The sequence below is a fragment of the Zea mays genome, chromosome 1, assembly GCF_902167145.1.
Source record: "Zea mays cultivar B73 chromosome 1, Zm-B73-REFERENCE-NAM-5.0, whole genome shotgun sequence".
NCBI lineage: Eukaryota > Viridiplantae > Streptophyta > Magnoliopsida > Poales > Poaceae > Zea > Zea mays.
The window spans coordinates 293,319,980-293,331,992 of NC_050096.1; the positions used below are offsets into that span (position 1 = coordinate 293,319,980).

At 46.9% G+C, this 12,013-nt stretch overlaps 1 protein-coding gene across 1 annotated transcript; it reads right to left on the reverse strand.

Moving 5' to 3' along the window:
- Window positions 1–2,202: 2,202 nt before the first annotated feature.
- Window positions 2,203–9,356, reverse strand: LOC103644157 (indole-3-acetaldehyde oxidase-like). Its single transcript, XM_008667350.2, has 10 exons — window positions 8,716–9,356; window positions 5,844–7,496; window positions 5,353–5,615; window positions 5,046–5,255; window positions 4,722–4,940; window positions 3,619–4,584; window positions 3,314–3,409; window positions 3,106–3,204; window positions 2,828–3,017; window positions 2,203–2,705 (listed from the first exon to the last, which is right to left on the reverse strand). Exons 1-10 carry the CDS (start codon window positions 8,852–8,854, stop codon window positions 2,467–2,469), a joined length of 4,074 nt encoding a protein of 1,357 aa, XP_008665572.1. The 5' UTR covers window positions 8,855–9,356; the 3' UTR covers window positions 2,203–2,466.
- Window positions 9,357–12,013: the final 2,657 nt, after the last annotated feature.

Consider the following 12,013-nt stretch of genomic DNA (forward strand, 5'->3'; position numbering starts at 1 on the left):
TACAAATCCCTTATTTTACACGATCTGGTGCAGACAGCCTAAGAGGCTCCACAATGTACGTAATGGGAGGCAAGCTCAGGAACCAGGAAGCTGGATGGTACTTGTCCAGTCTCCTTCCTCTCCTATGCCTGCCTTGGCCTCCCCCGCTCCTAGCTGTTTGAACAAATAAATGTCCATGTGCTAACTACTGCAGACTTTTTTGTAGGCTAACAACTTCTGTTGGTAAGTTTATGATATCTCAATATTTTTGTTCCGAAAATCGCATCTAAAATGAAGGAATCTTATTTTATTGCACAATTCCTAATTTCTCTAAATTATAGATGCTATGAAGTTTTAGCTAATCCATAAGAGATACATTCGGCTACTCCTACATCTGATATATTGACATTGTTACAAGTTCTACAAGAAGGGAACAGCTTGGTGATTAAGCACTTTCTTCTAGAACTTCACACAACATGTGCGGATGTGCTAATAGCTTGGCCGTTTGTCATAATTAAGACCTCATTGGTACTGTCCATTGATTGATTCCTTATTTTTAGCTTACCATAACCAGATGCTAATGCAAATTTCACTAACACTTCGTGTTTTTTCTTCTAATCTTGTATAGTGCGAAAATCAGATTGCTTTTTTTTGTGATACTTCCCATCACTACATTGTTATTTTGTGCACGTATTGGAAGCAATTCTAGGCTATGACCCTTGAGATGTAGAGTCAGATCTCATGGCTTAACAATATATACCAGATGATCATCACAACCAGTTCTTGACCTTAGACAGAATAAGGCACAATGGTGTGAATTCTCAGTAAGGATTTCTTTTATTTTTTCTCTCGTTCTATCCAAAAAAGGTGTCCGGTGACAATTTGAGATTATCGTCTACTTTGCCACAAAATCTTAATGCTGTTGTCTTTTTTTACCTAGGCAGCTGAAGCCGTCACTGATGTGTTGACCTTGTCTTGTGAATATTTTTATAGTAGTAATGTAGGTTTTTCCTGAGATGGACTAGAATATACTATTCTTTGGCTTGAGCTGCCTGCTTACCATGATGTCTCTTTCCAGAGTTCTTAAGATCAACCCATTTTTGTTTTTGAATTTTCACATTCACATTCCACTTCTACTATAAGACAATAACACTTTGCTGCAGGTGAAGCTACAACCACAAGAATTAGCACTGTAACTTTTCGTCCACTCTGAGCAGTGTGTTCATATGTAACACAATAGTCTACATTTATTTGAAGTTTTTTCTCAAGAACAAGCAGGTGAGCTGCATATATTTGTACTAAGCATATTGGAAACATTGTAGTTGTATGTTTAAATTTCAAAAAAAAGTTGTTTGCTCAGTTCTCCCTTTGGTCTATTAAATTCAATAGCTAAACGTTATTCTTCTTTTGTGTTGCTTTAAGAGGACAGTAGGCAAATTTCTATAATATAAGCAAGGACTAACTGTAATTATCATCAGGTGCATGGTTGAGATTTCCATGCGTCACTCTCCCTATTCTATATTATAGATTTAGAGCGATGCATGCATGATTAGTTGTATGCTGTGCAATCCATTTACTTTTGGCACTTTTCTGCTTATCAGTCGTCAACCATTACAGATACGACTTTAAAAATTAATGACAAGAACAAATTGACCAATAGAAAATACTGTACATCTGTACCTACACTCCTACAGGTTCTCCGATGGGAGAGCCCAAGCTGGTGCGGCAACGCCGTGCCTATGGTTTCTAGTACATTACTCTCTCCGTCTCAAATTAAAATTCATTACTCTTGTAGTAGATTCATACAATAATTAATATATGTGTTCTATATATGTGTCTAGATTCGTTATCATCCATATGAATATAAAAATAAAAATCTAGAGCTAAAACGACTACTATTTTGAAACGAAACAGATGGAGTACTATTTACATGTAGTGCCCATCTTAGTTTAGGCTGAGTTCAAACAGGTTGGAGCAATTTAGCCCATAGCATTACTAGTTGATATGTCTTCCTTAGTAATTTTAGCTCTGCTAGTTCAAATAGGTGCGCAGCGCAGGGAGTAAGTAGCTACCGGTGAAGGTCACAACACTGCTCTGCTAGTTCAAATAGGTGCGCAGGGAGTAGCTACCGGTGAAGGTCACAACGAGACAGCAAGGCCAAACCTAGCTGGATGGTACAATCCTATCCCCCATGTACCCAGTAGGCAGGTACACACCTAGGAGTATGAACGGAGATTCATTGCAAAAATTTCTTCAAAATCCAATCAAAACCACATGATTTCATCCACACATTTGTCTGCCCGACACTTATTTACTTTATTTTTTCCTCTAATGTTCATGGATCCTGATTCACAAGACCACAGCTCCCATTGCTACCTCGTCTTCTGTACATCAGAGCTAACACATGTAAGCTTGGCATGTCATGCTGTTCAGTGTTTTACACAGACCTATTAAGCTCTCTCACCATGGGCGGTGCACCTGCTGGATCTATGCTTTGGCAGTGGTTGTTGGTCCGGCAGTGGACATGCTCTCCAGGTACCTCTCCACAACATCCAGGCCGCAGAGCTCCTTGACGATGGGCATCGTCGCCGGCACGTCCATCTCGAACGTGATGGCAGAGTTTGCTGGACCAGTGCAGACCGAGAATTCCTTCCTGGCGGCTCTGATGGCCTCCCTCATTGCGCAGTGCACCGAGGCAGCTAGAAGAAGCGGAGGCTCGCCGGATGCTGCAAACAAAGATCCAAAGTACGTTATGTCAGGGCTGCATGCAGCAATTGCTGGCGAGTTCAAGTTGCAGCTAACACAGTCTTGGAATGTGGAGGGGATTGAATTGTGTAGAAAGGCTCACCTTTGGAAGAGAGGACACGCTTCTGGTCACGGGCGCTGTTGATCAGCTCAACGTTCAACTGCTTTGGGATGGTGTCGACTGTGGGGATCTTGTACGTCCATGTGCCATCGTGGATGACCAACCCCTCAGAGTTTGTTGTGTACTCCTCGTTTGTAAAGAAGCCTACTCCTTGGATGAATGCGCCTTCCACCTGTGTTAATGAAGAATAATGTTTAGAGGAGCAACATATTTCCTTTGATGAAGTGGTCAGCTGGAGCGGTTTTTATTTTCAGGTTGACCTGGCCCAAGTCGACAGCAGGGTTCAAGCTTTGCCCGCAATCGTAGACAAGGTCACTCCTTAGAATTGTTGTTGCTCCTGTCAGCACATCAATTTCCACCTGTAATGAAATTTCCAAATAGGTGTCAGCATTGGGCAGGATTGAAGCTGCATCCTCCAACAATTCGGCTTGTTAACTGTGCTTTTCATGCAGTTTGGATAAGGGGTACCTCACTAATGCCAGCTCCGTAGTTTAAATAGCTTCTGAAAGTTGGATCTGGGGTCCAGTATGCATGTGCCGATAAGTTCACACTCGCCATACTTGCCTGCAAATGAGCAACAGAATGACATGACCAATTGAAATACTGGCAAATATTGTGTTCCTCAGAATCATGTGATCTCCTCACTAAATTTGCTATTGCTATTTCTATTGCTTGCCGTTTGTTATTGTCTCAAAGGAAGGGGACAAGGATTTAAACAATTTGTTTTACTGGCATGGCAGTGAGAAAATTGGAATTCACAAGCTTATCCTCACCTGAGCAATCAAGGAACTCCATTCCACTGTGCCTGCCTCAGCTTCCAGATTCTCCTTGATGGGCTTCAGTCTCTCAACCAGCGCAACACACGACTGTCGAACAGCTTCGCAGCTAGTTTCAGAAGTGGTGCTCCCACCGGTGAACCCTCCCTGGATCATGCTCAATGTATCGGCCTGGATGACCCGGACCTTGTCCAGGAGGCTTTCGCCGCCGTCAGGGCACAGCTGTCCCAATCCGAATGCCGTCATCTGCTTCACTTTTGTCCACAACCCTTGGCCTATCTCAACCCCTCCGACCTCAACAACGATGGAACCATCATTCATGATAGACACCTTGCCTGGAGTTGGCCGAAGATTGACCTCATATGTAATTGGCACACAAGAAATGCCACGCTTCTTCCACTTGTTGCTTCTGTTGAAGTGCTCCACCATTGCAGCTCGGCGCTGGTATTCTGGAGAGGAGGCCAGCTTATCGAACATCGTAACTAAGCTGTAGGTAGAAGCTTCACCTGCAGCATCTTCGAAGAACACCACAAGGCTCTCAAAGTCATGAAGGTTCTTCCTCCTTATGGTGTTAGTGTCGACTGAAAGTGCTGAGGCAACATGCTCAATGATGGCTTCAGCGATGAAAGAGCCCTGAACATCTCCAGGACCCCTCATTGCTGATTTTGATGAGACATTTGTCTTGCAGACCTTGGTATCAAATGCAAGATTGCCCCAGTTGTACTTTTTGAGAGCACCTATGATAGCAGGTGGCAACATTGGGCTCACATCCGGTGATATTCCAGCATTGATCCCAAGATCAATGTGCAAGGCTGTGATCTTGCCATCTGACTTGAACCCAACAGAGTACTTCACCTTCATAGGATGCCGACCGCCTGCCATTATCATGTCTGTCTTGCGATCCAGGTACATCCGAACTGGACGCCGCAGCTTGAATGCAGCAACCGCACATGCACATGCAACCTGACAGAGGAAATCCAGTCATCTATAATAACACATTTTTTCTCAATCTGACCACATGAATATCAGTTCGCACGCACTACATTCGTAACTGAAAATAGAAAAGTTGAGCATAAGCACTAGTTATTTTTAAGACTTACATGTATTGCTTTCATTGCCTTTCCACCAAAGCCTCCTCCGACTCTTCTGCTGATGAGGCGGACATTGTGAAATGGAATGCCAAGGCACTTTGCAACCACATTTTGTGTGACCTCGGGAATTTGTGTCGAAGAATAGATGGTTATACAGTTATCTTCATCAGGAATAGCTAGCGCCACTTGTGTCTCCATGTAGAAATAGTATTGGGATTCAAGTTTTACCTGCAGAAACAAAAATTCCAAGCATGAGTTGTTTGGCATTGTGGGGAAGTCAAGTGTACATTCCTTTAAAGAGTGCTCTTCCTTTAAACATCACAAAGTATGTACCTCCGCTGATAGAATCTTTTGATCAGCTTCAGCCATCCCTTTGTTGTAATCACCAACTGGCTTAGGAGCTAAAAATGGGGGGACTTGGAAGTAGCTGTTTCGTTGGATCGCATCTTCTATCGTCAGAATTGGTGGCTGCAGATTTTCTGTGCTATACTCAATAATGGCTTGCTTTGCAGCCATGTAGGCATACTTCTGTGTTTCAGCAATCTGAGCAATAGAAAAATCAACATGACACAATAATATTGGATAGACATAAACAGATAAATGGTTTTGTGAAATCGAAAGGACACTTGAAAAATATTACCACAACACCAATATTCTGACCAGCAAATTCAGTAACTGGATCTGCAAAAAGTGCTTCGTCTCCCATCATCGGGAAGGTGGAACCAATATTTTGTCCACCACTGGGAATATCCTTTGCGGTGATAACTGTGATGACCTTCTGCGAGGCCAAAGATGATTTAAAGTTGATAGCCTTTACATGGGCATGAGGGTGGGTGCTGTAGATAAATGCTCCATAGAGGCAATCTTTGGGAGCGGGGATATCATCAACGTACACAGCTTCCCCTGTGTCAGTAAAAGAATATTGTTAAGGGCATTGTCTTGTGGAGAAACTGTAGGCACTAAAAATGTTCAGGGGTGAAGCTTATTGGGATAGTTTAGCGCTGACTAAAATTAGTGTGGTAGAAATGAACAGAAGTTATATGATTTCTTTGCGGAGTATTCTGAAGAAAAAAAAGTTACGATGACCTTATGAACAAGTTTATTTGTGTATTGGGAAATAAAATTGTATACCTGAAGCTTGGATCTCTGCACCTGCTTTCTTAATTGGTTTTCCAACTGGCTTGTATTCATCAGTTAAAAATATTTCTTGTCTTGACCGTATCGGCAAATCGTTGCTGTCAAACTTAAGATGCTTCTCTGGTGAGTGCTCAAGGGCACCGTTTGTGGCTCCATTACTACATGACCCGTTGGGACCATTAACCTTTGTTGACTCATTGTTGACAAGGGAAGATAGGAAGGTAAACAAGAAGCTGACGGCCAAGCTGATTCTATACTCAGGATGTGTTGTGCCTTCTGATGGTTTGACAGTCGCTTTAAGCAACCGAACAGCTTCAAGTATAACAGTCGAGCTCACTGTTTTGCCCTTCAGGTAATCCTCAACCTTGCTAGCTCTAATAGCATGATCAGTCCCATATGCACCGAACACCAAACATGTATCCTCAATGAGATGGTCCCTTGATGCTGCATCCACTGAAGTCCTTGCCAAGAAAGCTGAATTGACGTATGCGACAGCATTGCCAAGTGGACGAGGTGCTGCTCGGAAGGTCTCAAAGGTGATGCCATCTGAACTCCAATAGGGGATAAATATACTCAGCAACAGGGTTCTAGAATCACATGGAGGCTGCTGCAAGAACTCCTCCAAGGTGAGGCAAAGCCTTTTGGAAACCACCTGGATAGTGACAGTTGTACCTGCAGCTAGTAGTACAGTCACAATGTCCGAGGGAAATTGCAACCGTTGCGCCATAATGATGTTTCCACCAATGGTTGCTGTGTTCCGAACAAACGGAGAGGCCACTTTGTTCAGGTGATCTGCAATCTTTTCGAAAACCACATTTCCATCTGACAGCACCTCAATCGCTTTAGAGATGGACACAACTGATCCAAGCTCGACCCCCTTGTTGCTTCTGTTGATGACTGAAAGCTCTGGGACCTCTTTGATGTCAATGTACTTGTCATGAAGGTCTTGATCCTTGTACACCCCGGACCCAGTGTTTGAAGCTACTATCTTGACAGAATTTTCATCGAAGGACTCAGATTGAAACAGCCTGTGAAGCTCGTCAATGCTCTTGGGACGGTACCAGCCGTCGTCAGAAACAGGAACTGGAGCGCCGTTAACCTGCTCGACTGAGGACTTGATCTCAGATTTGAGAAACTCGGGGAAAGTGCAGACGGCACCACTGTCGTAGCCTGGCAGCTTGCTGACATCTGCAGGCTCGTCACCTTTCTTCCAGAAGCAGTTGAGGCCCAGGTCCTCGAGATCAACGTCGGCCGCGAAGCTCTTACAGGCGTCGACGATGGGCCTGTACCCGGTGCACCGGCACAGGTTGCCGGAGACGGCCTTCTCAGCCTCGGAGGAAGTGAGCTTGGAGAAGCCGGCAGGCGGGGCTGGGCGGTCGGCCGCCTTGTCAGCCTTGACAAGCGCGGAGAAGATGGACATGCACATGCCGGGCGTGCAGAACCCGCACTGGGAGGCGTGGAAGCCGGAGAGGCGCTGCTGCACAGGGTGGTAGCCATCCTTGGTGTTGCCAATGCCCTCGCTGGTGGTCACCGAGCAGCGGTCCACGCTGTGGAGAAGCGTCAGGCAGGAGCTCGCTGAGAACTCGGTCACCTCGTCGGTGGCCGGGTCATACTTGGAGACAAGGACGACACATGCACCGCAGCCACCTGTAACGACGTAAAGTTGCAAAAAACGGCAAGAGGTTAGCTTCCTTGTCTCCCCCTAATAAGCACGCAGAAAATGTGTGCGTCATTATATCAACATAGAGAGAGAGAGAGAGAGAGAGAGAGAGAGAGAGAGAGAGAGAGAGAGAGAGAGAGAGAGAAAATGCAAGTTGCTTAAAGTTGGCATAAACTGCGCTGTGTAAAAGCGCACGCCCTGCAGCTACTGTTCCTGATGTGTAGTTACAGATCTGGGACCTGACCACCTAATACGCAGTGTGTAAAGGACTAAAGGTGCCGCCGATTTGTGATGAAACGCCGCAATAATTGATCCTGACATTTTGGAGATCTTGCGTACTTGATCTACAGAAATGGAAGGGGGAAAAGGTTTTATTTTTCCCCTGCTTTTTTCTGGTGTTCTGATGATATATGACGAAGAAGACCTGAAGAGCAGGAATTGGATTAGCAGTTGCCTGCCGAAACCGAGAACAGAGCGGTCTTAAATCTGGAGCCTGCTGTGCATGTATGTTTATTTAGTCTCTTCTTCTGTTCCTGGGTGTTTTGACATGAAAGCAGGCTAGATGCCTAGCCTGGGACTGGGAGCTGTCTTTTCTGGCGAAAACTGTGATCTCGCTGTTGTTGCTTTGTTAATTGGTATAATATATCGTGTCTGAATTTTCTCCTACCAGAGAGAGGGTACCTGGGACACCTGGGCTTTTATGAATCTGTACTGGGATAGTGGGACGGGATGGGATGTCCTGTCACCTGTGCCTTTCAACTTCTTGGCGCGTCAGTGACTTAGTGAAACAGACGGCTGACCTCCCAAGAAAATCGGGGAGGAGAGGAAACGAGAAAACGGAAGGCAGGCAGGCCAGGAGCGGGAACGCAAAGGGGCCGACGAAGAAGAACCAGCAAGGTTAAAATCTGGTGCGGTGAACATATATACGGTGAAGCCTACATGTACGTACGTACGTGTACGGTGTACGCGAATTCCCTCCCCGCCTATTGTCCTATTATATTCCCCATCTACTACAAAGACAGGCATCTGTGTGCTTGGCGGTCTTCTCTCCTTCCTGACGTTCAGGAACAACCAAGCTATATATACAAGCTCAGCCGCGAATCCACTAGCTGAGGAGACGAAGGCAAGAGGTATATATACAAGACTACAAGAGTGCATGCGCATCTATCTATATCCATTCCATGGTGACGTACGGCGGGCACGTACCTTCGCCGCAGCCGAGCTTGGGGCCCCTGACGGGCGTCTGGGTGCGCAGGTACTCCAGCAGCGTCGTCGACGGGTCCACGCCGGCGGCCTCGTACCGCTTGCCGTTCACGGCCAGCACCACCGCCGCCTGCTTCCCCATCTCGATCTCTCCTCTCCAACCTTCTTGACGACTCGATCTAGTTGGCTTGGCTTAGCACCACTCCACCTCGCTCTCCCCCTCCCGGACGAACTGCACCGAGAGAGAGAGCCGGAACCGGAGGCCTCGCATGCACTCACAGACGACACAGCCGCGCCACACGCCTGCCCGCGCGCCTATTCTATTATATACACGGAGCGGCGGGTCTTGCAGCCGCTGGGGCCGGGGGTGCGTGGTGAACACTGAACTGAACCGATGATGATGCACGCGCTGACGACGGCCGGAGGTGGAAAGCGATGGGCACGAATCGCGAAGGGTTTCTATAAAAAGTCGTCGCTGGCCACGTGCACGGTGCACAAGCACTGTGCAGCTAGGCCTATGACAGTATCAGCGCGATGGATGGATGGATGGATCATGGATACCGTATCCATCGGTCATGCATGCATGCACAGAACCTCTGGTCCACTGTGCCGCACCCGCACGGCCGCACCCGCACACCCGCACTGCCACCGAACGGTTGGTACTTGTGCCTGCTAACTACAGTTTCGGCATGCCGGCTACAACATGACTAGCTTATCCGCGTGGCGTACTGGCAGGCATGTGCATATGCATGCATGCATGGCACCGATCGAGCCGGCCGGCCGCCTAGTTGCTCGCGCCAAGTCAAAAGATTCGATATCCGTCTCCTTGTTCGTGGGTGCAAGGAGGCGCGGGAGGAGCTAGCTAGGGCACAGTGTGAGCACATTTGGTTGCATAGTAACAAACGGAAGATGACAAATAAAGACATAATAATAATAATAACAATAACATAGTCCACATGAAGATGATGTCGATCGTCGTTAAGGCAAAGTTTCACTCCGGCCACTATAGTTAACTCGATAGCAACAGGCACTATATACGCATCTTGCCCGCGCGCACCCACGCATAAATTTAACAAAGAGTATTACTAAAGACGCTACGACGACGACGCTGACATGAGCGCCGATCGAGAAGTAGCGATTCCGAACGTGACAGGCGGCTGTCGGGGCTATGAATTGCACGTACAGTACGTCGTCAGGTAGGGGCGAAGCCCGGATCCAAAATTAGGGAAGCAAAATTAGATTAGAGGGGACTGTTATAAGCATTTTTACACTATTTATATGAGAATTAGTATAAAAAACTAAGATCTCCTATAGAATTAGGGGAACATTAGGAGGACATTGCCCCCTGTGCCCCCCCTGCCGTCAGGTCATCTCCGGCGTCTTGGCGGGCCGTCAAAAAGGAAGGCGGGCATGCTAGTAGCTAGCTCTGGAACGCGCGCGCGTGACCGGAGTACGAGCTGGCCTGGCCTGGTGCGCGGCGAGCGGTGGCGTCCGAAACGAACCACCCGCGCCAGCAGTCCGCCCGCCACGAAGAAGACGATCACACGTACGTACGTGGCCGCGGAAACTCCCGCCCGTGTCGTCGTGTCGTGTGTGCGATGTGCCGCGCAGGTAGCCACCCGACGACCAGACCAGACTAGACGATGCCGCCCATATCTATCTATCCGCACTGTATATATACACACCGAAGCGCGCGGCCGTGCTGATGAGCGGCGGACGACGACATCCCATGCATGTCCACTCCACGTCCACGTCTCCACCCGATCCGACCCCCCGGCACGCGGGCGAGATGGCCCCCGACCAATCGCGCGGCCGGCGCGGCGTCGTTTTCTCGTGGTGCCGGCCGGATAGGGGGAAAACGAAACGAGCGCCTGTGTGGTGTGCACAAGTACACGGATGCCAACAGGCGATAGCTAGCTAGTTAGCCGCCACGCAGTGCGTGGGAGTGGGCGCCGCGATCGATCGGATTCTGATTCTGAGATGGGCTCGTACGTCTTTCCACACATCCCTTTGCCTTTAGCTTTCGCCTTTCGCAGGTCGCGGCAAGAATAATAGTCCCAGTCGACATCGTTGGGCGTTTTTCCTTTCTTTCTTTCTCCTTCTATTGGTGGCGGCATGCAGTGTTGATTAGACAACGCACCGCCCGGCGCAGCCAGTCGGACTCAGACGACCCACGGTTGTTTGGCTTTGTCGGGGGCGTCATATGATATCGAGTTAGCGACTGGCTGTGTGGTAATTGGGCAGCACATATGGCCGGGCGAGCCAGACCAGCGGCAGTCTCGTCGTCGGTCGTGCATCGTCCGATCCGGCTTAAATTTTGGTCACATTTTCGGAGATTTTTTCTTCTTCCAAAAGTGAGAGACAACCTTAGCTCCATGTGCAGCGTACCAACACTACGGGAGAGACAAACTTTGCATAGCGCTAAATATTTTGCCGAGTGTGAATTCACGGACACTAGGCAAAGATCTTCTTTGCCGAGTGTTACGCTCGGCAAATCAAGACACTAGGCAAATCAGTCGTTTGCCGAGTGTCCGCCACTAGGCAAAGAAAAACACTAGGCAAATCGAACGTTTGCCTAGTGCCAGACACTAGGCAAAATAAAACACTCGGCAAACCGGACATTTGCCTAGTGCCAGACACTAGGCAAAGAAAACCACTTGATAAACTAGCGTCGTCATCTAACACCATCCACCAACCGTTAACTTTGCCGAGTATCTGCCTTCAACACTCGGCAAAGAAGGTCTCTTTGCCTAGTGTCGGACTGGAACACTAGGCAAAGAGGAACTTTACCTAGTGTCTTATTTTGGCACTCGGTAAAATAATTTTTTTTCTTTTCTTTCTGCTTCCAAACTTTTTATGATGTGTTTCTATAGCACCTAGAACTACATGTCAAGCTTTGGTAAAATTTTTGAAGTTTTTGCTATATTTATTCAATTTATTTCATTTAATTGAATTTCTTTTGATAATTCAAATTTGAACTGCAAGTCATTCGCATGACGGAAAACTGATATTCATGTTATTTATCATAATTTAAGACCTTATCGAGTAACCAACTATAAATTTTAAACATCATGTTCACGAAACATGACCACAAACTTACGGTCCAATTGTTTTTTAATTGTATAAAAATCAAAAAAAGTCAGAAAATCATTAAACTTGTTGAGATGTCATGATATCATATGTGGAGGCTGTGATAAAAAGTTGACAAGGTTTCATACAAGTTTGACACGAACGATAGTTACCACCTAGTCGGCCTCTACATTAAATCATTAAACTTCTCTCTCAATTCTTTGGTTTGTAA

Bases quoted from the DNA above. Each gene is read 5' to 3' on its own strand.
- LOC103644157 (XM_008667350.2), bottom strand. From the start codon at position 8,854: ATGGGGAAGCAGGCGGCGGTGGTGCTGGCCGTGAACGGCAAGCGGTAC. The intron at 3,410-3,618 runs GTGAGGATAAGC...GCTCATTTGCAG, and splicing joins GGAGTTCCTTGATTGCTCAG to GCAAGTATGGCGAGTGTGAA. The intron at 3,205-3,313 runs GTACCCCTTATC...ATTTCATTACAG, and splicing joins ACGGAGCTGGCATTAGTGAG to GTGGAAATTGATGTGCTGAC.